We start from the raw sequence: 26,828 nt of genomic DNA on the forward strand, positions 1-26,828 counted from the left end.
GCGGATCCGTCGCCCATAGGCGCCCATTCTATGGAATGGCGGACGCGACGGATCCGTCGCGATCCGCCATTTCGGCGTTGACAAAAAACGTTCCAATGTCCGTCTATTTTCAGAAAACGTCCGCCAAATTTCGACGGATCCGTCGCATGGCGGATGGAACGGACGACCATCCGTCACAATCCGTCACTAATGCAAGTCTATGGGAAAATAATGGATCCGTCAAAAAAAATGACGGATCCGTTATTTGAGGAAAATGGCGGTTTTAGACTGACGCCAAAAGACTGAAGTGTGAAAGAGGCCTTAGAGTTATTTTTCTAGTCTGGGTTTGGGGTTCCGTCATTACTGCTCCCTCACTAGCACAGCGGCAGATAACCACAAGCGTTATCTTATCTATAAAGTTCAGTGGCGAAATCTTTGGCTCTCTTCTTGACCATTTTAAGGACATTGCAGACTCTCACCACCAGAGGGCGGCAATTCCTTAATCTTCTCTTCAGAAGCAAAAGAGCAGAGAACAGACGTGAAAGAAAGACCGATGATTGGAAGGAAATGATCAGAGAAAGGCTATGATTGGATGGACATGACGGGGAGGCGGGAGATGATTGGAATGACGTCATCGTTGGAGAACGACTATTGGAGGAGAGCGCTGACAGGTGACTGATTGGTAGAGCGCGTAAGGACGAGGAATGCTGATTGGGTAAAGCTATTAACACCCCTCTGTCACGGGTCCTGCTGCTCGGTTCTTACTGCACGGTGCTTGTCCCGGGGTCTGTTATCGGCTCTGCTCTTTTCATTGCACCGGCTCGCTTTACGTCCGATATTTGCAGCAGTGACGGTGTTGTTCCTGATGAGCGCCTCCCTGTAGGTTACTGCTGTGTTCCGGGCAGTGACCGCTGTGCAGCCAGCAGTGCAGGAGGGTGATGTCTGGCATCCTCAGGCTCCCATGTAGGATGGCGTCCACCTGTTCCTCCGCGCTGCCCGCCTCCCTGCTGCGCTCGGCCGCCTATGTGGGGGGCTCCTGGCTGCAGTCCTCTGACGCCACCACCTTCCCGGTGCTGGATCCGGCCACTGGCACAGAACTGGTTCAGGTGGCCGACTGCGGACCCCGAGAATGCCGGGAGGCCGTGAGGGCAGCCGCCAACGCGTTCCAGTCCTGGAGGGAGGTGTCCAGTAAGGTGAGTCCTGGGCGGAGGGGCAGAAGTCGGGTCCAATGAGACGTCTCCCAGGTGACAGGAAATATCCAGTGCTGAGAACATAATGGAGGTTAGAAACGTCCTTTTTTGCACCCGTCAAATAATGGTAAATCTCCATGGGCAACCTCCCCCCCCCCCCCATCACCAGGTTATGTAGGGGGCGCAATCAACGGGGGCAGGAATGGCCAGGTCTGAAAGCCGATGCTGTAAATGTGGTAACTTCATCAGTCAGGCACCCTCCCCGGACCACCACTACCGTCTGTACGAGCTGGGCACCCCTCTATTCCCCCCCCCCCCCCACCACCGTCTTTACGAGCTGGGCACCCCTCTATCCCCCCCCCCCCCTCACCACCGTCTTTACGAGCTGGGCACCCCTCTATCCCCCCCCCCTCACCACCCTCTTTACGAGCTGGGCACCCCTCTATTCCTCCCCCCCCCCGTCTTTACGAGCTGGGCACCCCTCTATTCCTCCCCCCCCCCCCTCACCACCGTCTTTACGAGCTGGGCACCCCTCTATCCCCCCCCCCCCCCCCCCATCACCACCACCGTTTTTACGAGCTGGGCACCCCTCCAGCGCCCCTCACGGTCTTTACGAGGCGGGCGCCCCTCACGGTCTTTACGAGGTGGGCGCCCCTCCCCCGGCCGTTTACATGCCAGATACATTGAATACGTACTGAATATGACATTGGAGCTGCATTACTGCTGTAGGTAATATGTTAAAAAAATGAAGGTACTTGGCGCACAAATTGTCCAATTCATGAGCCCAACCGCCAGTGACGAGAGCTTGATCGTACCTGCCCATATAATTATAGGCTTTTATCCCAGGAGAGGCATCCTGTTAGGTTTAGGGTCCCAACAAAGGAGTACGCCTTGTCGCTGGCTGTTGGGCTCACACGAATTGGCCAATTTGTGCATTAAGTACTTTCATTTTTTAGCCTATTTTCTACGGCAGTAATGTAGCTCCAATTTCATATGGTCAATGTGTACATATTATAGCGTTTCAGTGCAGCTGTAATTTGTTATAAATCTTATACCAGCTTCCAACTACAGCTCTTCCCAGTGCTGCTCCGCCATCTTGTGACTGCAACTTTTGACTGACCGGGTATCTGAGGTAACAGTCACAAACTCGTAATGTAAGTCTGAGAACCTCGTTCTGGCCGCCATAGACTTACACATAAGCGTAGGCCACTGCACATCGCAAGGGAGGAGCCCCAGCTTCCAGGCTGATTCCTGCCGCTTACACTGAGTCCCGTCCTCCATCAGCAGTGCAGTTGGTTTTGCGATTGTAGTCACAAGCTGGGGATGCGGGACCTGGAATGGTGCCGGGAAGAGATGACTATGGCGACTGGGCAGTATAAGATTTGTCAGAGATCTTAGGTTAGTAGCACCACTCCAGCCCTGCAATAAAAAAAACACGCTGGAGTGGTGCTTTAATTAATTAATTTTTATATATTAAAACTATTCACTGACCATAAGCAGTGTAGGCACAGCTATGGGGGGGCCCTGTACTCCCTCGTATGCTAACTTGCTGGTGGGAAGAGAATATCATTTTTGGGGACACTATGTATGCAGCCGAGGACAACATTATTTTATGGCTGCAATACATGGATGATGTGTTCATCATTTGGAGAGGTGACGAGGAAGGCTTTCACACGTTTGTCACAGGCCTGAACGAGAATGATCTTGGCCTACGGTTCAGTTTTGAGTCGAATGCCTGTATGCTGCCATTCTTAGATGTACTGATTGAAAGAGGGAAGGATGGCCAATTAATTACAAGTACATACAGGAAGCCAACCGCGCTTTCAAGTTATAGGAAAGACTTATTGATCCCAGCTGAAAAACGGGAAGAGGGTAACTTGATTAGATTTATCACAAAATACACCAAAGGAGCAAGGGATCTCGGGGAGATTCTGTAGCATCATTAGTCCATCCTCCAGATGGATAACGATCTCAAAGATATTGTTACAACGTCACCTCAAATTACTTTTAAGAGAGGACGCTCCATTAGACAGGGTGGTCCACAGCCATTTTACCCCCCCTCTGCAGTCTTCTAACCCCACCTGGCTAGGTGGTCAAACTAAGGGCTGCTACAGATGTGGAAGCTGTAAATACTGTGGATCTATTAGTCAAGGGAAAGACGTCACAAGCCACGTGACAGGAAAAAACTACGTCATACACCAGTTCATTAATTGCAAGACTAAAGGAGTGGTTTATAAGATGACCTGTGTCTGTGGTATTTAATATATAGGCAAGACTAGCCGGGAGCTAAGAAGAAGGGTAGGAGAGCATCATAGGGACATCATCAATAAGAGAGACAACCCTGTAGCAAATCACATAAACAGACTACATAACGGTGATCTGAGAGGAGTGAGGTTTATGGGGATTGATAGGATTGCCCAGCCCCAAAGAGGAGGCAACTGGGACAAGCGAATTTTACAGAGGGAATGTATGTGGATTTTTTTGGTTGCAATCTCACAGCCCAATGGGCCTTAATGAGCAACTTTAACTTTTCTTCCTTCTTGTAATCATAGTCACCTAACAAGGACTCTAGAACCAGGGATAGCCGCCGTTGAGTGGGGGCGCCGCTGCGCAGGTCCTAGGGTGCCAACCTGCGCGGTAGGTAGGGTTTTAACAGGTAGGGGTTAATAGGGACAGTATGCAGTATCACCCTTTTCTATCCTTGCTTGGTGGTGGTCTGGGAGATGGTCCATCGTGTCCCATTTGGCCTCTATTGCCATAGTCCCCTCTCTTATTGTACATTGCCCTCATACCAGTATCCATTTTGTGATTGAAGTATATATAATTCCAAAAAGGTTTGCTGCTTTGAACTATGCGTGAGTACCCCAGACTGTAATGGATAACATGTAAAAGGCCGGGCTTCCTTGAGGTATAAAAGAAGGATGGATTGTAGAAAATCTGCACATTTAGTCCTCTAGTAGGGCAGCATCTATGGTGATGTACTAATGGGTACTCACTTAGATGATTTTGCTATTTTTGGGGCTGGTCAGATGTACTGTGCACTCATTTTAGTATCTAATATGCCGGTTTTGATCATGTGATCTTGAAACCAGACATGGCGTTTGTGGGTCAGAGCATCCCGGGGTGCGTACCAGCAACCGGAAATGATGTGACGTGAGTAAGCACATCACACACCGTGCGTGTACTAGGAGCTGGAAGTGACTCATCGGTGTCCGGAAGCACGCGATATGGAGACACATGAAGTCTATTTAAAGGGTACCTGTCACCCCCAAAATCAATGGTGAGGTAAGCTCACTGTCATCAGGAGCTTATCTACAGCATTCTGTAATGCTGTAGATAAGCCCCCGATGTTACCTGAAAGAGGACAATGTGGTTAGGTTATACTCACCCAGGGGCGGTCCCTCTGCAGTCCGGTCAAATGGGTGTCTCATGTCCGCTCTGGCGCCTCCTGTCTTCATTCCATGATGTCCTCTTCTGGTCTTCACGCTTCGGCGCAGGCGTACCTTGTCTGCCCTGTTGAGGGCAGAGCAAAGTACTGCAGTATGCAGGCGCAGGGCCTCTCTGACCTTTCCGGCGCACTGCAGTACTTTGCTCTGCCCTCAACAGGGCAGACAAAATGCGCCGGAGCCGCGGCTTGAAGACCAGAAGAGGATGTCATGGAATGAAGATGGGAGGGTCTGTATCGGACATGAGATGCCCATCGGAGTGGGACCGCCCCTGGGTGAGTATAATCTAACGTCTTTTTCTAATCTTTTAGGATACATCGGCGGCTTATCTACAGCAGTACAGAATACTGTAGATAAGCCCCTGATGACGGTGAGCTTACCTCACCATCTATTTTGGGGGTGACAGGTTCCCTTTAAGGCAGGTAAAGGAACGATTAGTTTAGCAATGCTCGTACACGCTGCAGAACGTATGTCGATACCCCCCTGATGAATTTAAAGATGAAACGCGTCGGGAGACATAAGTCCTAGAAAGGATCAGAGGACGGGGTGATATGAATCACCGCCGAGTATGAGATCCTGAACTCTCTGAGAAGGCACCGCATGTAGACCCGGTCCCATTGATGAGTATAAACCTTGGTTTTCAAGAAAATACCCATTTGAGTCACTTACTGAACATATGCCATTGTGTGTAGCACCTGGTTGGGAGGCATATATGTATTCTGGTATAATCTTTGGGTAGGATAAAAAGAGATGGAGAACTGCCCTCTCTATGTAATGTTGAGCTTGCTGCTGGATTGTAACACCATATGCTGTTAAGATAACAGAGGTTATGTCCGCTGGTTATACTTATACCAACTGATAGGACAAGACGCATCTCCGCTGGTTTAACCAGACGGGGATGGTATTGCGGCTTCGGGTTATATGTGGGCTATTTAGAATGAGGGATTTTGCCATATCAATAGAAAAGGCATTGCTAAATATCCCATTGAAGGTATAAGCAGTAGTAGCGGGGACCAATTCATAACTTTGAGTGGTCTCTAAAAACTGCTCTACCCATTTACCTTCTTTTTTGGGGGTGGCAGTATTGACTACCTCCAGGTTGTGGCATATGTGGTGTTTACAAATACTATGTTTGTTTTTACTTGCACTTCTTGGTTTAAGCACTCGCACTTTATGCACTTGTTTTCACTTTAGATATTTTAGTATTAGGAACAAAAGTTAAGTTTTACTATTCTTTAACCAGCTGCGAAATTTGGAGTATAGAGGTTAATTGGAGTATTGTCCTTGCTGATTAACCATAAGCAGTTTAGAAGAACAAATTAGAAGCACAGGGAACTAAAGCTACACCTGCATTACAGTAACCTTAGTGTACTCTGTGCACCCATCCATCCGCACCTAGTAGTGAAACGTGCATGGCCCTGATTCTCCTGATCTAATATTGTACGCGCCCGGACATTATTACTGTTGTGTTCATCTGCGGCCTCTTCTTCTCATTTCTTTAGGAGCGAAGCAACCTCTTACGGAAGTGGTATGACCTAATGATCCAGAATAAAGATGAGCTTGCTCGAATTATTACAGCAGAAAATGTGAGTATCCGCTCTAATTTCCTGGACGGTGGGGTTCGCATGCTATGACATTTGCACAATTGTTTCTTAGAAGACTAAGGTAAATATTGATTTTTCCAGTATGATCATGCCTGTCACTTAGTGAGAGTGTGTATATTCTCCCCATTGCGCTGCCTGTTTGAATGTGTCAGTGTATGTGATCTGTGGATCAGGAAGCCTCGTGTTCTCTATTGTCCTACATATGTATGTGTACATGGTGACTTGTACGCAGAGCAGTAAGGGTTACAGTGGTGTCAGCGAGGACAGCCTGCTGCATAAGAGTGGAGGAGAGAAGTGAAGAATAAATAACCTTAATGAGGGTGAAAAGGGAAGCAGAGCACTTTGGAATCAAGCTAGGGGGAGAGGAGCGAAGGTTAGAAATGCACTGCGTATCTGCTATAAAAATAAGCAGGCAATTGAACATAATAAGTTAATGACTGATAAGACAGTCATAGATGTAGGCATGATGGAAGTGCAGGTGTGCTGAGGCTCTACACAGAAGTGGGGCCTGTAACACTATAAGAGCTGGAGCAGCATCACGCTTGTAAGGACTTGCTTCCGCTTCCCGTATTCCATCCTGCTTGTCTGTATCTGTAGGTAGATTTGTCTTGACAGCAAGTTGCTCTGAAGAGAGGCCTAGTGGTTGTGACATTAGGGCAGTTTTTCATCCCCAGAATTTACGTTTTTAGAAATGAGGTGTATTGAACTTTTGGCAACAGCTACATGGGCATCAGTTTTCTACCCAGCTATGGACTCCTGACCCACACACAAAGTGCACAGCTTCTTCATCAAGGGGAAAGAGCGGTTGTATTTGTCTCTGCAGCTTGTTGTCCAAAGGCAGAAAACGCAGTGCGAATCAGTCACATAACAGATACAAGTATTCATTTTTATCGCAAGCACATTGTTTTTTCTTATTCTGTGAAATGCGATGAAAGATAAAGCCTGAATGTGAACAGAGCATGTTAGAAGCAGCCAATACTGAAATATCACGTTTCATCTGATTTTTCATGTTGAGGTGGACACACGATGTAAATGTGGCTGCAGGACGGAATAAAATGTCTGTTTGTTTTTGTTTTTTTTGTTTTTTTTTTGCCTCTCCGTTGCAGAGATCTTAGCAATCAAAGTATTGGCACCTTATGAGTTAACACCCATTCAGACTTAACACAAATTAACTCATAAGGTGCCAATACCTTGATTTCTAATATCACTGCAATGGAGAGATGAAATGTAAAAAACACAAACCTTTTTCTCTGTAGCTGCAGTTACATCATGTGTTCTGCTCCACATTTGGTTAAAAGTTTTTTGTTTTTTTTTTTGTTTTTTTTTTACGTGGTTTCTGTTGGCATTTTTATACTTTACAGAAGCAGAATGATAGAAATCTCTGGTATGTCCACCTCTTATTCTCAGATCCTAAGGTGTTCTGATTCCTTCTGCCTTTTGTTTATTTTATGTAATATTTTTTTCCTTTTCTAGGGAAAGCCTACTAAAGAAGCACTTGGAGAAATAGTCTACGCAGCCGGATTCCTTGAGTGGTTCTCAGAAGAGGCACGTCGCATATATGGAGATGTGATTTCTGTGCCCATGAAGGACCGCCGGGCTGTAATCCTCAAACAGCCTGTTGGCGTGGCCACCATTATAACACCAGTGAGTGGTAATCTGTCAGAACATCTAAAATAATCTAATCTGTGTGCATTGATTCTGTTACATCAGCTCCTTGGATTAAGATTACCCGCCGAGCATCAGATAGTCACCGGACGGTCGGCTTTACTGATGGAGTCTGCTGGATTGCTGCCTTTAGTCTGATGTGTATGGCCACCTTTAGGCTATGTGCACGTGGGGTGGATTTTGGCCAAAAACCCATGTAGATTGTGTTGTGGGTTTGCACCAGTGCGAAGGGTGAATTCTGCAGAAAGGGCAAAGTGCGAGAGAAAATGTACACATGGAATATGTCAGCAATGTGTGATGAGCTGGTACCGTATTCTGCAGATTTCATAAATGTACATCTATGTGGAACGTCTGTAGTAAGAATGCTTCCATGTCTGTACGATTACAACAATACTAAACTTATGTAGTATTTTATTTTTATGTAAATTGGAAATTTTGTTTTAAAAATATTTTTGCTTGTGTCAAAACTGGTAATGTTCACTTTAAGAGGTTAATAATCAGAGGGAATGTATAATAAATTATGGAACAAATGGAGTTCCTTGTGATCACATTCTATCAAGTAGATTGGTGGAAAGAGCCATTAACTTGGCCATAAAAGCCTTTGTGCTTGATCCATCATCTGATTCCCTCTTTCTCCTTCCCAGTGGAATTTCCCCAGTGCCATGATCACCAGGAAGGTGGGTGCTGCTCTAGCGGCCGGCTGTACCGTGGTGGTGAAGCCAGCAGAAGATACCCCATTGTCTGCCCTGGCGCTTGCAGAGGTAACGGTTTCAGGGAAAGGTTTGTTATCTGTACTATGTAATAGATCTCCCAGTGCAGTAATGCTGCTGCCCGCCTCTTTGATGTGTTTTGTAGCTCGCTCACCAGGCAGGGATCCCGGCAGGAGTATATAACGTTGTGCCGTGTTCCCGGGAGAAGGCGCCAGCGGTTGGAGAAGTTCTCTGCACAGATCCATCTGTAGCTAAAATTTCTTTTACTGGGTCCACTGCAACAGGAAAGGTAAAGAGTTTCCCTGTGTCTGTCATATAGGCACCTGCCATGATTATGTGATTGTCTCGAACATCAGGAATAAGCAGTGTATAAATAGGGCAGTGTTTACACCCAGCAATTAATCTTGGCGCTGTATCTCCTTTAAAAACAATAGGGGGTACTCTGATCAGAGCCGTCCTCTACCCACTCTTACCTTGCACTGAGGGCTTATAAAATCCAGCTGCTGCCAGATATTGATCAGCATATAGCTTCTTAAAGGGGTTGGATCTATCCACAGTTAATTGATCACTGTTTGCCAAGACCTCCTTCAGTAATAAGAACGGCTGGGGGTCCGGTGACCTCTGCTTAAGTGGAATGGTCGTGACGCAGGCACATTACCCCTTCAGTTATGCTGGCTTTACACGTGTTGTCGGCTGCCATTGTACGGCGGCTCATTGACTACATGAACATTTAATCTGCAGCCACTTTTATCTGTTTAGACCGGTCGTCTATAATTTTGCTCTTACAGAACAACTGTCAATACGATCATTCTGTGTACATAAAGTATCATTTTATAGTTTGCACTTTTGCTGCCAATAACGATGTTTTTTTTTTTTTTTAAAGCCAACTTGAAAATCACTGCATCCAACGATCAGTTTTGCTGGATCATTCAGTGTTTGTCTGCTTGTTTAGACTGCTCAGTAGTTATAAACGCTTGTTCCCTAATTTCTGGCACATCATTAAGACTCCTTCAGAGAACAGATTTGGGACTTCCCTACTGTTATGATCAGTGGGGTCTCCGCAGATTAGCTGCAAGCATTTTAATACATTTATTTAAATAATGTAACACGTAAAAATAGCAGCATAGTCCTAATGTTGTGGGTGCAGTATTTCCAAGCTGTTTTTTGTACATTTGGAGGCTTCTTGGCTGGTGGCTTGTGGAAGCTGTAATCCACTGGAGATTAATAGATTGAAATCATGCTTAAAAAAAATGCTGAAACGTGGCACTAATCTCCATTGGAATGCTGCTTCCAATCTATATTTTTTTTTTTCATCATATTTATTTCATTATATATCATTTTATATTCATTTTTCTCCTTCGCCTCATTGGGGGACACAGGACTGTGGGTGTATGCTACTGCCGCCAGGAGGCTGACGCTAAGTAAACCTAAAAAAAAGTTTAGCTCCTCTTCCGAAGTATACACCCTGACACTGGCCGAAGACGAACCCAGTTCATGCTTAGTGTCTGAAGGAGGCACAGGAAACCAGACCTCCCATATTTTTCCTCTTCACCTTGGAAGCGAAACAGTGACAACAGACCCTTTTGAAGGGGTCCAATCTCCCCAAACCATCAACAGGCGAGCACGTGGAGTGTCATCCCCACGTATCCTTTGCCGCAATGTGGGATCATTTGCCGGACTCCGCTCTGACCACCCTAAGGTAACGAAACCCTAGGCTGTACAGGTGCATATGTGCAGTCGTGTAGCCCCCACTGCATCACCAATGCTGGGACAGCGGTGATGGAAGGTGGCGGACGGTCCCTCCCCTCATCCCCTGAAGGGAAGATGGAGTTAGGGTGCCTGCACCGTCCGTTATACAGCCCCCCTCTAACCTTAAGATCCTCGCGTGGGGGGGGGGGGCTCCTGTGGCAGCGCGCATAATAGAGGGCGTCTGAAGCGCAGCAGGTGCCGAGGCCTTTTATTTTGCTGGTGGCGCGTTCTTTCTGCTGGCGGCGGCGCCGCAGTCTTTTTGGCTGCTTGTGGCGCCACGCCGGATATCCCGCCGTCAACTTCCGGTTCGCATGGGAGCCGGCTAATCTAGTCCCCGACTTCTGATAGGCTAGGCTGCGGGCGGAAGCTCCGCCCCTTCCGGCTGCGTCATCTTCCTGTGGGTCCGCCCCTCTTCCTCGCCGAACACTGGGGAAGAAAATTTAGGCCCCAGCTTCGGCCTCTTATAGGCCGCAACGTCGTAATTTCCGGCGGTACTGCCCACCAATAGAGTGCTTTTTATAAAAATATCAGCGCTCACACGTCGTCCTGTGACAGGATCCACGGGTCGTACGGGGACACAGACTGGGGTAAGTGCTACTCTCCCCAGCCTGACAGCCACAACATCTGTTTTTTTTTTTTGTTTTTTTTTTCTGCATCTCCTCTATTAGCTCTGATTATAGCATTTGCGGGGCACCATGTATAGGAGAACCAAATCTCATACAGTTTTATACGCAGCATGTGTAGCCTGTCGGTCCGCTTTTCCGCATGCCCAGAGTAATCGTCTCTGTGAGGTCTGCAATTCCGAATGCGCTCAGGAGCCCCCCCTGCGACTCAGACAGAAACTAGTTTCTCCCCGAAATGGGTCACGTCCGTGTTGCAATCTATGGCATCCCTAACCAAAGCGATGGAGTACCTTCAGACCCCGGCGGGGGCCAGGGACAGTGGTTCATCTGCTTTAGAGAGGTCTTTCGACTCGCAGGAACCTTCGGCCTGCAGGGGCCGCACTCGCACTAGGCAGATGCGGGGGAAACAAAGCCACACAGCCATCAGGTGCTTCTGCATCCTGGAGTTCCGCCTCTCACTCACCCTCTCCAGTGGAGAGTAGTGAACACGGTTCGGACTACGATTCCGAAGGGTCCCTCAATTTAGAGGCACTTGATTGCCAGGAGTCAGACAGTCTAATTGAGGTCGTCAACCAAACCCTGGGAGTAGAGGACGAATCCGCCTTAGTCTCAGGTCATAAGGTATCGTTTAAGAGGGCCAAACAGCCTCATAGGGTGTTCTCCACTCATCCGGAGTTTGAGGACTTTGTCCAACGTCACAGGGAGTGTCCGGACAAGCGTTTCTCTGGACAAAAAGCCCTAAATGCCAGGTACCCGTTCGCCCCTGAGTTGCGTAAGAAGTGGGCAGAATCCCCTTCGGTAGATCCACCGGTTTCTCGTTTGGCCTCTAACACGCTGTTATCCCTTCCCAACGGTTCCTCTATTATGGATCCAACTGATCGGCTCATAGAAAGTTTGGCTCGTTCAGTTTTTGAGGCTTCAGGTTCAGCCCTTTCGCCCTCCTTTGCAGCGACTTGGGTAGCTAAGGCAATGATTTCTTTGTCAGAATCTTTGACTAAGGTTCTACAGGAGAGGGATCTACCAGCAGATTTGACAGAAATGTCAAATCAGATAGCTCTTGCTGGGAGCTACCTGATCAATGCGTCTTTAGATGCTGCGTGGCATTGGCGGCCGCAAACGCAATTGCAATTAGAAGGGCCCTTTGGTTGAGAACATGGCGGGCGGATTCTACCTCGGAAAAAAAAATCTTACAACTCTCCCATATCAGGGGGGTCGATTATTTGGAGAAAAATTGGATCAGCTCATTTGATACCGCAGGAGGGAAAAGCAATTTTCTCCCACAGCAAAAGATTAAACAGCCTTTTCGTCGCCAATTCCAGGCTCGGTTCAAGTCCTTTCGTAATACCAGGTGGACCCCAACGTCAAACCCAGTTGGCCCAGGTCGACCTAATCAGGACAGAGATCATCAGGTCTCATACAGGGCCAACCCGTTGGGAAGAATGCGGCCCCAGCTGCCAAGATCAAGGGGATCTAGGTTTTCAGCCAAATGACTGGAGACAGTCTCTGGTCGCCACCGACAGAGTAGGCGGCCATCTACTCTTGTTTCCTCAGTCGTGGTTCACGACAGGTGGGTAAGAGAACTAGTGTCCTCAGGGTACAAGATAGTTTCAGTCCCCCACCATGTCTGTTCAAGCCCTGTTCAAAATTGTAGAATGCTTTCGACTCTGCGGGGTCATCACTCCAGTTCCAAAGGAAGAGAGATTTCAGGGGTTCTATTCCAACCTGTTTATAGTTCCCAAAAAAGGCGGAACTGTAAGGCCCATTTCGGACCTGAAAGGTTTAAACAGGTTCGTCAACATTCGTCACTTCCGAATCGAATCTCTCCGGACGGTCATTGCGGCAATGGAGAAGGGAGAATTCTTGGCTTCAATAGATATTCAAGATGCCTGTCTTCACATTCCCATATTTCCTTCGCATCAGAAGTTTCTACATTTTACCATAGGCAGCCTGCATTTCCAGTTCACAGCCTTACCTTTCGGGCTGGCCACCGCTCCCAGAGTATTCACAAAGGTCATGGCAGCAGTGGTGTCCATCCTGCATTCCCGGGGCATACTCATTTTGTCATATCTAGACAACCTCCTTATCAAGGGGCCGTCTTGTCAGGCCTGTGAGGAAAGTGTCAGCATTACTCTGGATACTCTTTCTCACCTAGGGTGGCTGGTGAATCTAAAGAAATCGTCCCTTGTACCATCTCGAAAAATCTTTTTTTAGGGATGATCTTCGACACCTCACAAGGGTTGACAATCCTGCCTCGGGATAAGGTCCTGACCCTTCGGCAGGAGGTGAGGGTCCTTCGCCGTCCGAGCCACTATACAATCCAGTTTTGCATGAGGGTCTTGGGAAGGATGGTAGCGGCAATAGAAGCAGTGCCATTTGCGCAACTCCATCTTCATTTTCTCCAACATGCACTGTTGGCAGCATGGGACAATAATCCGTGCTCTCTCAACCTCAAGTGCTGTCTATCTCCCCCGGTCAGGCAGGCTCATGGTGGTCAACGAGCCCTTCTCTATGACAGGGGAAGGCGTTTCCCCCAACACATTGGCTGGTAGTCACGACAGATGTCAGTCTTCTCGGCTGGGGAGTAGTGTGTTGCCACCACACAGCCCAGGGACGCTGGTCCTCGCAGGAATCAACCCTCCTGATCAATATTTTGGAGACTCGGGCGGTTCGGATGGCATTCCAGCATTTTCATCAGCTTCTGGCAGGCTGCCCAGTCTGGATTCAATCGGACAATGCCACAGCGGTGGCATACATAAATCACCAAGGGGGTACCCGCAGCAGGGCGGCCATGCACAAGGTAAAACAGGTCCTCTACTGGGCCGAGAAGAATCACTCTGTGATTTCGGCAGTCCACATCCCGGGCGAGGAAAACTGGGCTGCGGATTTTCTAAGTCATCAAGGCCTTGCATTAGGGGAGTGGTCTCTCCATCCTGAAGTTTTTCAGCAAATATGCCAGCGCTGGGGTACCCCGGACGTGGATCTGATGGCTTCCGGGTTGAATGCCAAGGTACCCAGGTTTGTCGCCTGGTATCGAGATCACAGGCGATTGCCATGGACGTGTCAGTCCTACCTTGGAACCAGTTTCGTCTCCCATATCTTTTCCCCTCTGGCACTGCTCCCAAAGGTAGTCAGGAAGGTCAAGACTGAGTCCCAGCAATCCTGGTCGCCCCAGGTTGGCCTCGTTGGTCATGGTACGCAGACCTAGTGCAGCTGCTCGCCGAAGTTCCTTGGCGGCTTCCAGAGTGCCCCGATCTACTGTCTCAGGGCCCGATCTTCCACCAGAACTTAGGGGCCCTGTGTTTGACGGCCTGGCCATTGAATCTTGGATTCTGATGCAGGCCGGGTTTTGTACCAACCAAAAAACAAACCTACCCCCAAAAACATCAATCTTTATTAATCATCTAGTACAATACATACAATCAACAAAAAATCTAAGTAAAAAACATCCCTGTTAGGGACCAAAGTTCCAGGAATTAGGGACACAGCATATATATAGAGACGTTTATATAGAGGACATTTTTGTGATACCAAAAAAAAAACCATATATAAAAACTGAAGAAAATAACAATAAAAAAAATCAAAAATGAAGAAAATAGAAAAAATGCTACATATAATATGCCTCTTCTGACCCTAATAGGCCCTAAAGTCTGATCTCCTTCCTTACAGCAGAGTTTGGCACCCTAAATTTGCGATATGGCACCCCCGCTCAGCGGTGGCTGTCCCTTATATCCCTAGGGGATCCCCCCACCCCCACTAGCCAATTAAAGGGATTGTCTCACAATAATCGCCATTACTTCTATAACCCATCATTCTTGCAGGTCAAAAAAGAAACTTGGGTGCACCATTTTGAGTAATTGAAGTTGGTGCCTAAAATATCAACTAATACCCTAGGGCAAAGGCGGAAAGTGACTTACAAAAGCCTGCAAATGGTGAATCTGGGTCGATGTTTTATTTTCAGAAACTGCAGCATGTCTGTCCATCCACTACAAATATCGCAATGCAGTTGATTCACTTAAGGGAGTATTTCCCCCTCCAAGGTGCTGTACCAATAGGTGTAGTAATAGTATATACCTCCAATTAGAAATGTAGTATAGTTTTTCTGATTCTGTCTCTTTCCTCATTTGCAGGCATTGCAGGAACTTGGGTATCCATGGTTACGACCACTCATATAGTGACTGTTAGCTAGTTGCTAGAGGTCATAACCATGGATACTTAAGGTGCTGCAATGCCTCAGAAAAACTATACTAAATTTCTAGTCAGAGGTATTTGCTAATATTGTTTTTGTGCCTACTACCTATTGGCATAGGATCTTGGAGATGGAAATACCCCTTTAACTGCGGATAAGCTGCAATCCCATGTACAAGTCCATGGACAGATGTGGCTGCCATTGTTTCTGGAATGATTATCTAATGTGAAGATTTGCCAATGTCGCAGGGTGATCATCAGACACCCGATCTCTGATCTGTAGCTTTAATTTAATAAGATCATTATTGTAAAATGTCTGGTGCAGGTTTTTGCTCATGTGGCAGCGCTGGCTTCATACGTTGTGCATCCCACCTGCTGCACATAACATAATTTTGCCGATCTCGCTGGGTTATTAGACCCAAATTCCGGCACTTGCACATGTCATTTGTTATATGAGACGGTGCAGATGTCTTTCTTCCTGTGTGACTGATGGCATTTATTCCCATGTGCAGATTCTGCTCCGATATGCGGCTGATTCGGTGAAGCGGGTGTCTATGGAGCTGGGGGGACATGCCCCATTCATCGTTTTTGACAGTGCAGACGTTGACAAAGCTGCTGCGGGAGCTCTTGCTTCTAAATTTCGCAACTCTGGGCAGGTACTAAAGCATTATTGGCTTGCAAAACGCTAGTTTTTTAGCCAATTCCGCATGCGATATACCCGCGGCAGGCGTTGCAGAATTGCAGCGGAAATTTCCATGGCAATTCTGAGACGTGTGCACTTAGCCTAAATGTTTGGCCACACCAAGTGTACACCGAGCCTCCGTGCTTGGTTTGAGCAGTCATACTGTGCCGACTTCCTTTAAGCCACAATAGCGGTGTTTACGGACTCTGTGTCTTCTATCCAGACATGTGTATGTACAAACAGATTCCTGGTTCAGAAAGGAATACACGATGCCTTTGTGAAAAAGCTGTCGACACTAATGGGAAAGGAGCTACATATTGGAAATGGATTTGAAGAAGGTGTGACCCAGGGACCCCTCATTAATGAGAGAGCTGTGGCAAAGGTAATGGTCTACCGGATAATGTCTTGAATTTCTTTGGACACCTGATGTTTGTCAGACTATAGAAGGTGCCCTGACAGTCTTTGTCGCCCGACTTTTTCTTATTTTAGGTATATTTAAAATCTAAATGTTAGATCCTAGAAACCAACCCAAATCTACGATTGATGTAACTGTAGGTGGAGCACCATGTACAAGAAGCGGTGTCTCAAGGAGCTCAAATTGTAGCTGGAGGCAAGCGGTCCAGTGTGGGAAAGAACTTCTATGAGCCAACCTTGCTGAGCAGTGTTACCACGCAGATGCTTTGTGCCAGAGAGGAAACATTTGGACCTCTAGCGCCCGTCATCAAGTAAGAAAGTATTTAATTCTTCTTTTTAGATTTGAAGAGACTCTGGTGTCCTCAGATTGCAACTTATAGAACGATAATATCGAGAAATCTAAAAATTTTGATAACCTCACTTGCCCATCAGGTTTGCACTGCATTCTGTTAAAAATAAAGTGTCACGGCCGCCTCTCCTTTTGCCGTATCTGCTGCCGGGTCCACCGCCGCTCCAGCCTATACTTACCTGCTCCGGCGCGTTCCTCCTATTTTTCCAGCTGCCGCGTCCGCCGCCGTCTCCTCTGCTTCTACTCACCCACGGCGGCGCGCTCCTCCTGCAGACGCGCGTCCTCTTCCTGGTTCTCGGCGGGTGCGCGTGCGCACTCCTCGCTCCAGCACCTCTCTGCGCACGCGCACCTCTTTCCTGAACTACAGGCGCTCCATACCTTTTCTCTATGATCCTGGGGGGGACTCTGACCCGGAAGTCCTTCAGCACGTCATGTATATAAGGTAATTCCTTCCTTTGCTCTTTGCCTTTTTGTCATTTGTGTTTCTGTGACCCAGGTCCACTTTTGTCTCTGCGCTACCTGTCTCTGCTTTGTTCAGCTAGCCTTGCTTCGCTTGCTTTCCTAGGCTTTCTTGTCCAGTCCCGTCTTCCTAGTGTGTTCCACGTATTCCATCCGTCTGGCGTCTGTCCTTTCCTGCTTCCTTGGTGTCCCTTCTTCCCAGTGCTCCCTTGGTTTCACCTGTACTCTGCTCGTACCAATCCGTACTACATCTTACCCCGCTCTGTCCATCCTTCGCTTAGCATCTTTATTTAGTACCTCCTACTACCTGTTTCCGGGTCCCAGCTTCTGCCGCAATAGTCTCCCTTGGGCCTGTCCCTAATGCTCCCTGTATAGGGGTTGGTCTACCTGGTCAGCTCACCCTTGGGAGGTTCGTTGTCGTGGATCTGCGGGTTCACTCTTAAATTTCTTAAAACTTCACATAAAGTCACTCGATTACATTCTAGGTATGTTGGTTACAAGTAAATGGGCATAATCTTCTTGTAAGAAAGAAAAGAAGAAAAAAACACAAACTATAATCCTTTAAAATTGATTATACTCTTTCAGAAAATGTTTGTCCTTCACTGCAGTTTGTTATAAGAAAAAAAAAAAAATTCCCATCTCCAAGATCCTATCCCAATATGTAGTAGGTGTAGTAATACTAGCAAATACCTCCAATTAGAAATGTAGTATAGTTCTTCTGATTTGCTTTGTCATGTACACCATGTGCAGTGCATTGCAGTAGCTTGGGTATCCATAGTTATGGCCACTAACCACCAACTGTCACTATTAATGATTGTAACCATGGATATCTAGGCTACTGCAATGGCCTGAGCATGGCATAAGCGACATAGTAAATCAGAAGAACTATACTACATTTCTAATAGGAGATATTTGCTAATATTATTATTATTGCACCTACTACATCCTGGGACAGGATCTTGGAGATGGAAATACCCCGTTTATCTGTATCCTGTGGGTTGATGCATTATTTCTTTACATGTTATATTTTGTTCTTTGAGTCACTTGAAGAGTAACCGTTGTTTTTAATTTGTATTTCGTAAATGAATAGTACACCTGAAAATAAGCAACTTTGTTATATATCAGAGAACTCTGAGATGAGTGTAGGCCAGCAGCCATTCCTTCCCAGTGCCTTTTTTTTCTCTGTTCTGTAATGGAGGAGCTTCACTACTGAGCATGTGCATAAAGTGCAGCACAGATTCATCTCCACTAAAGCCGAGATCATTAGATCAGGAGCAGAACAGACATTTATAAGACATTTCATAACTTTCCCAAATTCTTATGAAAATATTTACAGCACATTCTGCATTAAACTATTGTATCCAATATTATATATTTTAGGCGTTGGTGTTGTTCCATTTTATATAGACTTCACAGTCCCATTGCACACTCAGCAGCTATTCAGCTGTGGCTGGCACATGTATAGCTTCCCTAGCCCATGCCTTGCCTCTGATGTAACTATACTTGGGATTGCGGGAAATCGCCTGCAATCTTGACGTAAAGTTGCGTCATTAGTGGGCAGTGGTTAAGGTCTGTCATGGCCAGCCCTAAAAAGCCATAACAGCTATTTAATTCCCTGATGGCGGTCCTGTCTTAACCCCTGGAGCTTTTTTCAGCTTGGCGTTTTTGTTTGTCGCTCCCCTCCTTCCCAGAGCCATAACATTTTTATTTATTTTTTTCCGTCAATATGGCCGTGTGAGTACTTGTTTTTTGCGGGACTAGTTGTATATTTGACCGACACCATTGGTTTTACCATGCCATGTACTAGAAAACGGGAAAAGAAAATCAAAATGCAGTGAAATTGCAAAAAAGGGCAATCCCACATTTGTTTTTGTTTGGCTTTTTTGCTAGGTTCACTAAATGCTAAAACTGACCTGCCATTATGATTCTCCAGGTCATTACGAGTTCAGACACCAAACATGTCTAGGTTTTTTTTTTTTTTTATCTAAGTGGTAAAAAAAAAAAACTACAAACTTTCCTAAAGTTTTTTTTCGTGATCTCGGGTCAGGTGAGGGCTTATTTTTTGCATGCCGCGCTGTCGTTTTTAATGATACCATTTTGGTGCAGATACGTTCTTTTGATCGCCCGTCATTGCATTTTAATGCAGTGTTGCGGCGACCAAAAAAAAAAACATAATTCTGGCGTTTTTGAATTTTTATTCTCGCTATGCCGTTTAGCGATCAGGTTAATCCTTTTCTTTCTTTTTTTTTCTTTTTTTATCACTAGGTTTGACACGGAAGAGGAAGCGGTTGCGATAGCAAATTCAGCCAATGTAGGCTTAGCAGGTATGGTATTGCTCATAGAGTATTGATGGATATAGTTATAGTCTACATCTAAACTGATCAGACTTTCTGTTTTATATTAAATATACTATAAAAGTTCCGCAGCGATTATAGTGCAGCTTGAGGACCGTTTACATGCAGGTTTTATACAGTGGAAGGATGTAGTGGTGGATAGAGACACACAAAAGGCCCCCTGTGCATGAACATTATATGGGCCCTTTGCAAACCACTAGTTCTGCAATGATAAACACTCTTTGCTGTTTTGGGGGTGTTAGTGGGTCCCCTTTCCTCTTGGCCCCTGTGCGTCTGCACCAATGATTTGTCTGCTCCTGGAACTAGGTATATTATGCGGTGCAGATCTTGACACATAAACTTGTTTGTTTGTCTATGCAGGTTACTTCTATTCCCAGGACCCCGCACAAATATGGAGAGTGGCTGAACGTCTAGAAGTTGGTATGGTGGGGGTTAATGAAGGATTGTTGTCATCTGTTGAGTGCCCATTTGGTGGAGTGAAACAGTCAGGTCTTGGAAGAGAAGGATCCAAATATGGCATTGATGAGTATTTGGAAACTAAATACGTTTGCTTTGGAGGTCTCTAACAAAATATGATCTGACCATTCTAAACAACATACTCGGTGTCATTGTGCCACATGGAAGCCTAGTACATCTGACTTATCAACCTGACTGCACATCGGTCCTGTATTAATAGAGATTGATCTTACCTCATATGATCTCTGAGAAGGAGCCAAGCTCTAGTTTCTACAAAAAACACCTTTTTCCAGTGCAATATATATGGTTTATTGACTACAATGGTATTTAACCTGATTAATTGAGATGTTTCGGGAGTCTGTAAATTAGAGTTAGATGACTAGAAATTCGTTTGAAAACTCAACCCATCTTATCTGGAATACACTGGTATACTGTGAAAACTGCTCATCACTTCAAATTTGATGTTAACACTAATACTCAGCATTAAACAATATATTATTTTGTTATTTGTTTTTTTTTCTTTATGTGCCAAGAAGAAACTTCTCACGAGCAGGAGGCAAGGCAGATAGGGTGACATCACATAGAATACATTGAGACTCTGCAGTGTGATATAAGACTTGGAACAGCGCAAATACAATGTTTTGATATTCCACCCTAAGTTTTTGTAAAGTTAGAGAGATCATGGGTACAGTTTAATTGCTTTAGGGGAATCATATTATAGATGAAAAAGGGATAGAGATGGCAAACAGCCCATAGATAGTACATCAACTAACACCGGGCATACACAAGACCTATTCAAAAGCATGAATAATATTTTTTTATACTAGAGTATGTTGCATTGTCTAATGGGTAAAACAAATTTGCCGGAGTTCTGCTTTAAGTGATAAAATTGTCTGCTTCTAGCCACCAGTAAAGCATTAGAACAGTATGTAGTAAATGACCTGGCTCCCCATTAGTCGCATAACAATTACTAAAATATACAGTGAGGTGTATACACAAATCTAGTGCTCAAATTTGAAATGGAATGTTCGGCCAGCCAACACTATTAAAATGCCCTCTTATGATTTAGTGCCTTTTTCTGGCATTAATGTCATGGCTTTGTTACATACACATGCACATTTGTTAAAAAATCAGTTTAGATGCTGTCGCTTGCCATAGGCAAAGGAACCTAGACTAGCATCACCAAGGACCTGGTGAGACCCCACCTCGCCCTCTACTGTGGGTGTGATTGACATTCCCTGCATTGTCCACTTCACTTCTCAATGTCTTTGGTGACTAAGGAAGAGACCTGGACAGCACAGCAGCATCTGAACTGATCATGCAGAAATTTGGGCCTATAACAATAAACACATGATTTTTTTAATGCCAGAGTAAGGCTTTAAAATATAATGCGTTCAGTTTTTAAAAAAGAACCTGTCAGTTCCACCAATATTATCAAAGTATATGTGTGTAGTACTACAACCACATTGTGTTAGAACACACTGAATTTGCATAATGACCAAAAAACTGAAAACAACCCATTTTTATGGCTTAATAATTTTTTTTTTTGGAGGGGGAAACTCGTTTTAAGGCTGCGGTCACTTGACTTTCATTTCTCTATTCCAGAGAATCGGTCTGATTATGCTCCTCAGACACTGATCCGAGTTTAGTCAGAGTGAGATCCAATTTTCTTGGAGGTGGAGATGAAGAAAAAATTCTCCACACAGTCTGTGAGAATCGGACCGCACTCGCATAACTTCCAAGCGTGGTCCAATTTTTTTTCTTCTTGGACTCAGACTTCAAAGGGTACGTGCCATCCAATTTTTAAGAGCCAAATTCCCACCCCTCGCCTTTTTGGACCACTTGTTCCAAGGAACTAGAATAACAGAAGTACAAGTGCTATCTGTCAACCACGGATATCACTCGCCCAATTTATACCGTCATCTGCACAAGCCCGAACATTCATTTTAAGAAGTTGCTGAATCTTAATAAAGGTTATCAGTTTCTTACTGTTTTGTATTGCCTAAACATTTTTTCTCATTAGCCGTTCCTGTTTTGGCCATTTGCCCTCCAATGGCAGCTGTCAACAACTAACTTCATCGTCCAACACGTTTACTATGGAGAGAATTTGGAGTTTTATTTCCAAAAATAAAGTTCTAACCTTTATGAGCATATTATGAACTTAATAAACACATTGCTGGATCTAAAAGCAACATGGTGGACATATTTTGCATGTAATTTTTATCAGGGCCTGATTTGGTAAAATAATCTTCCTTCTACTGTTAGATATGTTTGGACTTTGTGGAGTGGCCATAGACTAGCTATACTTCTCCTGCATACTCCTATTTTTGTTGTTGTTGCTTTCTCTATTTCATATCATTACACCTTCTTTCTGTTAATGTGAAGAGAAGTCTATTTGCAATATTGAAACAAAACACTGTGTCAGGGGTGTCAAACTGCATTCCTCGAGGGCTGCCAACAGGTCATGTTTTCAGGATTTCCTTGTACTGCACAGGTGATAATTTAATCACCTACACAAATAATGAGTTGGTGATTAAATTATCACGTGTGCAGTGCAAGGAAATCCTGAAAACATGACCTGTTGGCATCCCTCGAGAAATGCAGTTTGACACCCCTGCTGTGTTTTTTTTTTTTTTTTTTTCTTTACCAGAAGTGCTCCTGAATGTGTACATTTTGTGTGCCAAATATGTGTTCTTTAAAGAGAATCTGTCACCAGGTTATTCTCCCCTATTTGAGATCAGCATAAAATAGGGATGACATCTCGATTGTGCAGATCACTGCTGCAGCCAATCACTGAGCTTAGTGACTATGCCGATGTAGATCGCATGAGCCCCTGATTCCAGAGATTAGCTGCCAAAGTGGTGCGGGTTGTCAGTGTGACATCTTCCCCCACCCGCATCCCCGAGCAGTGGTGAGGAGCCGATGCAGGAGAGGGGGCTCATACGATCAGTCTTTATTTTGCATTACAGGAAGCATTTGGAGTCCAGATTTCCTCTCTTCTAAAAGTGGAAGCCCCCTTTAATCTCTACTTTAATACAAAAAAAGCTATCAAATGCTTGTCTGTTGCCCAAAAAAAGTTTTGATTGTTTTAAAGAAAAGCACATTAAAAAAAATGACATGTGACATGATCAACATGGAGATGTTAGTGGTGATCTATAGACCTAAAAAGGACCATGTTTACTCAGAAACAAATGATCACCAGGCAGATTTACGTGGCCCTTGCTCGTCATTGGTACTCGCTGGTACAGTCGACATCTGACGGCCAACAAAAGTCTGCCAGGTGCTTGCCAATTGTGGACAGTGAAGCAGGTCACCATAATGGCTGCCATTGGAAAATGCAAAGCAAGACCTCATTTTCTGATACATTGGAATACTGCTCCGTCCCATGTCTAATAGTATTCTAATCGTATGACTGTCTCCCTGGTGCCTTCAGTGTGAACAGGTGTGTGTCTTTGCATAAAATCCCCATTTAAGGTCCTCTTTTATATTGATGTGCTAAGAATCTAGGCCTATAGAGACTTTTCTTCAGAAATCCTATTTTATGTAAGGTTCTATGCATACAGCTAGACTCTTGGACCATGTAAGTGATGACAGGCTGTGATATGCTGTATTCCCTAGTCCCGCAACCCTGACCTCCCCACCAGCACCGCCTGTGTATTCAGGCAATTAGCACAAACCTGATTGACGTATACAGGTAACTATTTTTCTGCATCCTACCTACCATGGCACTTTTAAGCGCTAACTGGAGAGAAAAAAAAATCTGCTTATCCCATGTAGACGTGGCTGCATTACACACTGCCGTCAGAAGTATATGTTGCTGTACGCTATACTATACATTAGTCAAGGAGTTTGTATGTTCTCCCCATGTTTGCGTGTGTCTCCTTTAGATACTCAGTTTTCCTCCAATTCAAATACCAATGGAGAATTTAGATTTTGAGCCCCAATGGGGACAGTGATGAAAAAATACTTGCTACAGATTATGTTGGCGCTATATCAGCAAACATAAATGTATAATTGTTTATTAATGAATTCTTGAATTCCCTTTTTTGTGGTACTTGTAATGTCTTCCAGTGTGATCATGATTAATAAAAAGTTTACTGATATCTATGATTTTATTGTATTTATCCATGTTGAATGTGCTTTTTGAAGAAATATGGATTTGAAATGTTAAGAAATGTTGCATCACGAAAATACAACCATGGGCCTTTTTGCAGTGCAGTTTACATATGTTACCAGATCTGACATTAGATTACATATGATTAACCCCTTGATTACCCCAGCTTTTTGCGTTGTCGTTTTTCGCTCCCCTCCTTCCCAGATAGATATATATATATATATATATATATACAGCTCAGCGTTTAAACTTATCTGCGGGTGCAAAGCCTTTAGGGAGCCCGTCCACCGGCTATCCTCAGTCCATATATTCAAACAGAAAATAGGCAGCACTCCATAGTCTTGAATATCTTGTGCAGTTTATTCAGACCCACATGTCTTAATCGCAACGTTTCGGCTCAGACTGAGCCTTTCTCAAGCTTGAGAAAGGCTCAGTCTGAGCCGAAACGTTGCGATTAAGACATGTGGGTCTGAATAAACTGCACAAGATATTCAAGACTATGGAGTGCTGCCTATTTTCTGTTTGAATATATATATATATATATATATATATATATATATATATATATATATATATATATTTCTCCGTCGCCTCATTGGGGGACACAGACCGTGGGTGTATGCTGCTGCCACCAGGAGGCTGACACTAAGTAATACAAAGAAAGTTAACTCCTCCCCTGCAGTATACACCCTCCTGCTGGCCCCCAGCTAACCAGTTCTTGCTTAGTGTCCGTAGGAGGCACACGGACGGGTCTGCTATTCAGACCCAAAGAACTCTTTTTACTTTAGCCTTTTACAACGGACGAAGGGGGCGACGGATTCTTTCATGTTCCGATCTCTCCCGAACCAACAACAGGCGAGCACGGGAGTTTCACCTCTCCGTATCCTCTCCTGCGACGTGGGAAGCCACTGCCTGAGCTGATTTTAGGGGCGACGGGCCCCTTCAAGGGCACCGATCTCCCCCTCCCTTATCAGACGAGCACTGGAGTTTCACCTTCAGTATCCTCTTCTGCAGCCAGGCCTATTGCCGGACATTCAGCCCTGTCCACCAGGTTTTACCCTCGGCTGTACAGAGGCACTTATCAGCGTGGCGTCCGAGCAACCCCCACTGCACCACCACTATTAAGAGCGGATGGTACAAGGAGGCGGACGGTTCCTCTCCACCTCCCTGCTAAAGGAACGATGGATTGAGGACTTTTCTTATCCCTGCACCGTCCAAACAGCAGCAACAGCAGAGGATCTTTTCTCAACCTCTGACCTGCTGAACAAAGCTGCATACTGGGGTAAGTGCTGGGACTCGAGCGGTTGGAGGGCTCTGCGCATCTGGCGGTTTATTCCCTCGTTCGGCGCCGGCTGGCTTCAAAAATTTAGCCCCCGGCTTCGGGTTTGTGTAGGCCGCAAACCGGAACTCTTCAGGCTCCGCCCCCCCTATTCAGGTGCCTCTCATTCAGGACGAGAGCTCTATTCTCGGCGGCCATCTTCATCCTCCTGCCATTTCCGGACACGAGCTCATCCGGAAGTGGCTGCTGCATTGCAGCGGCGGTACTCAGCGCTGAACACAGCGCTATTCCAGACGGGGGGCTCAGAATCTCGGTGAGGAGAATCCTCCCTCCGCACCCCTCCCCCGCACGCACCCCGGCAGCATAAAGGGACTAGCGTTCCCTCTTTTTTAATACTTAACACCTGCAATCTCTCCAGCAGCCTCTGGTCTTAAAGGCACAGGTCTTAAGGGTACATGACCGCATTCCCTGGCCTTAAAGACACATGCCCCTTATAGGTACATGTCCAGCTTTCCCTGGCTTTAACACATGACCAGCATCCCCTGGTCTTAAAGGTTCCCTAGTTTTTAAAAAGGGGCACATTACCAGCATTCTCTTATCTTTAAGTCATGACCAGCCAGGAGCCGGTCACCTTCCACAGAGTACTTAGTTCAAATGAGCTCAGGAGCCCTCCGCCGCCGATCCCGGCTCTTCCCAGAGTACCTGGTTCCCCTCAAGGGGCTTCACCTCTGGCATAATCTTTGAAAAATGTCCCAGTCTTAAAGGCACATGACCAGTATTCCTGGTCTTAAAGGCGCATGACCAGTATTCCTGGTCTTAAAGGCACGTGACCAGTATTCCTGGTCTTAAAGGCACGTGACCTGTATTCCCTGGTCTTAAAGGCACGTGACCAGTATGCCCTGGTTTTAAGGGCACGTGACCAGTATGCCCTGGTCTTAAAGGAACATGACCAGTATGCCCTGGTCTTAAAGGCACATGACCAGTATGCCCTGGTTTTAAAGGCACATGACCAGTATGCCCTGGTCTTAAAGGCATGTGACCAATATTCCCTGGTTTTATAGGATCATGACCAGTATGCCCTGGTCTTAAAGGCATGTGACCAATATTCCCTGGTTTTATAGGATCATGACCAGTATGCCCTGGTCTTAAAGGCATGTGACCAATATCCCCTGGTTTTATAGGATCATGACCAGTATGCCCTGGTCGTAAAAGCACATGACCAGTATGGCCTGGTCTTAAAGGCACATGACCAGTATGTCCTCGATTTTAAAGGTACATGACAAGTATGTCCTGTTTCTTAAAGGCACATGACCAGTATTCCCTGGTCTTAAAGGCGCATGACCAGTATTCCTGGTCTTAAAGGCACGTGACCAGTATTCCTGGTCTTAAAGGCACGTGACCTGTATTCCCTTGTCTTAAAGGCACGTGACCAGTATGCCCTGGTTTTAAGGGCACGTGACCAGTATGCCCTGGTCTTAAAGGAACATGACCAGTATGCCCTGGTCTTAAAGGCACATGACCAGTATGCCCTGGTTTTAAAGGCACATGACCAGTATGCCCTGGTCTTAAA

General features: G+C 45.7%; 1 protein-coding gene across 1 annotated transcript; it reads left to right on the forward strand.

The window, feature by feature from the left end:
- The first annotated feature begins 688 nt into the window (after positions 1 to 688).
- ALDH5A1 (aldehyde dehydrogenase 5 family member A1) lies at positions 689 to 23,968 on the forward strand. The gene is made up of 10 exons (XM_069730880.1): positions 689 to 1,172; positions 6,118 to 6,201; positions 7,693 to 7,863; positions 8,529 to 8,645; positions 8,740 to 8,883; positions 15,664 to 15,807; positions 16,057 to 16,215; positions 16,389 to 16,558; positions 19,321 to 19,379; positions 19,770 to 23,968. The coding sequence occupies exons 1-10, from the start codon at positions 918 to 920 to the stop codon at positions 19,973 to 19,975; spliced, it is 1,509 nt and encodes a 502-aa protein (XP_069586981.1). The 5' UTR covers positions 689 to 917; the 3' UTR covers positions 19,976 to 23,968.
- The last annotated feature ends 2,860 nt before the right edge of the window (positions 23,969 to 26,828 follow it).

Source organism: Ranitomeya imitator, chromosome 6 (genome assembly GCF_032444005.1).
Source record: "Ranitomeya imitator isolate aRanImi1 chromosome 6, aRanImi1.pri, whole genome shotgun sequence".
Taxonomy (NCBI): Eukaryota; Metazoa; Chordata; class Amphibia; order Anura; family Dendrobatidae; genus Ranitomeya; species Ranitomeya imitator.

What these genes read in the sequence shown, in the direction of transcription:
- ALDH5A1 (XM_069730880.1), top strand. Translation starts at nt 918, where the DNA reads ATGTCTGGCATCCTCAGGCTCCCATGTAGGATGGCGTCCACCTGTTCC. An exon ending in GGAGGGAGGTGTCCAGTAAG is followed by an intron (nt 1,173 to 6,117) that starts GTGAGTCCTGGG and finishes TCATTTCTTTAG; the next exon opens with GAGCGAAGCAACCTCTTACG. An exon ending in CTGCCCTGGCGCTTGCAGAG is followed by an intron (nt 8,646 to 8,739) that starts GTAACGGTTTCA and finishes TGTGTTTTGTAG; the next exon opens with CTCGCTCACCAGGCAGGGAT.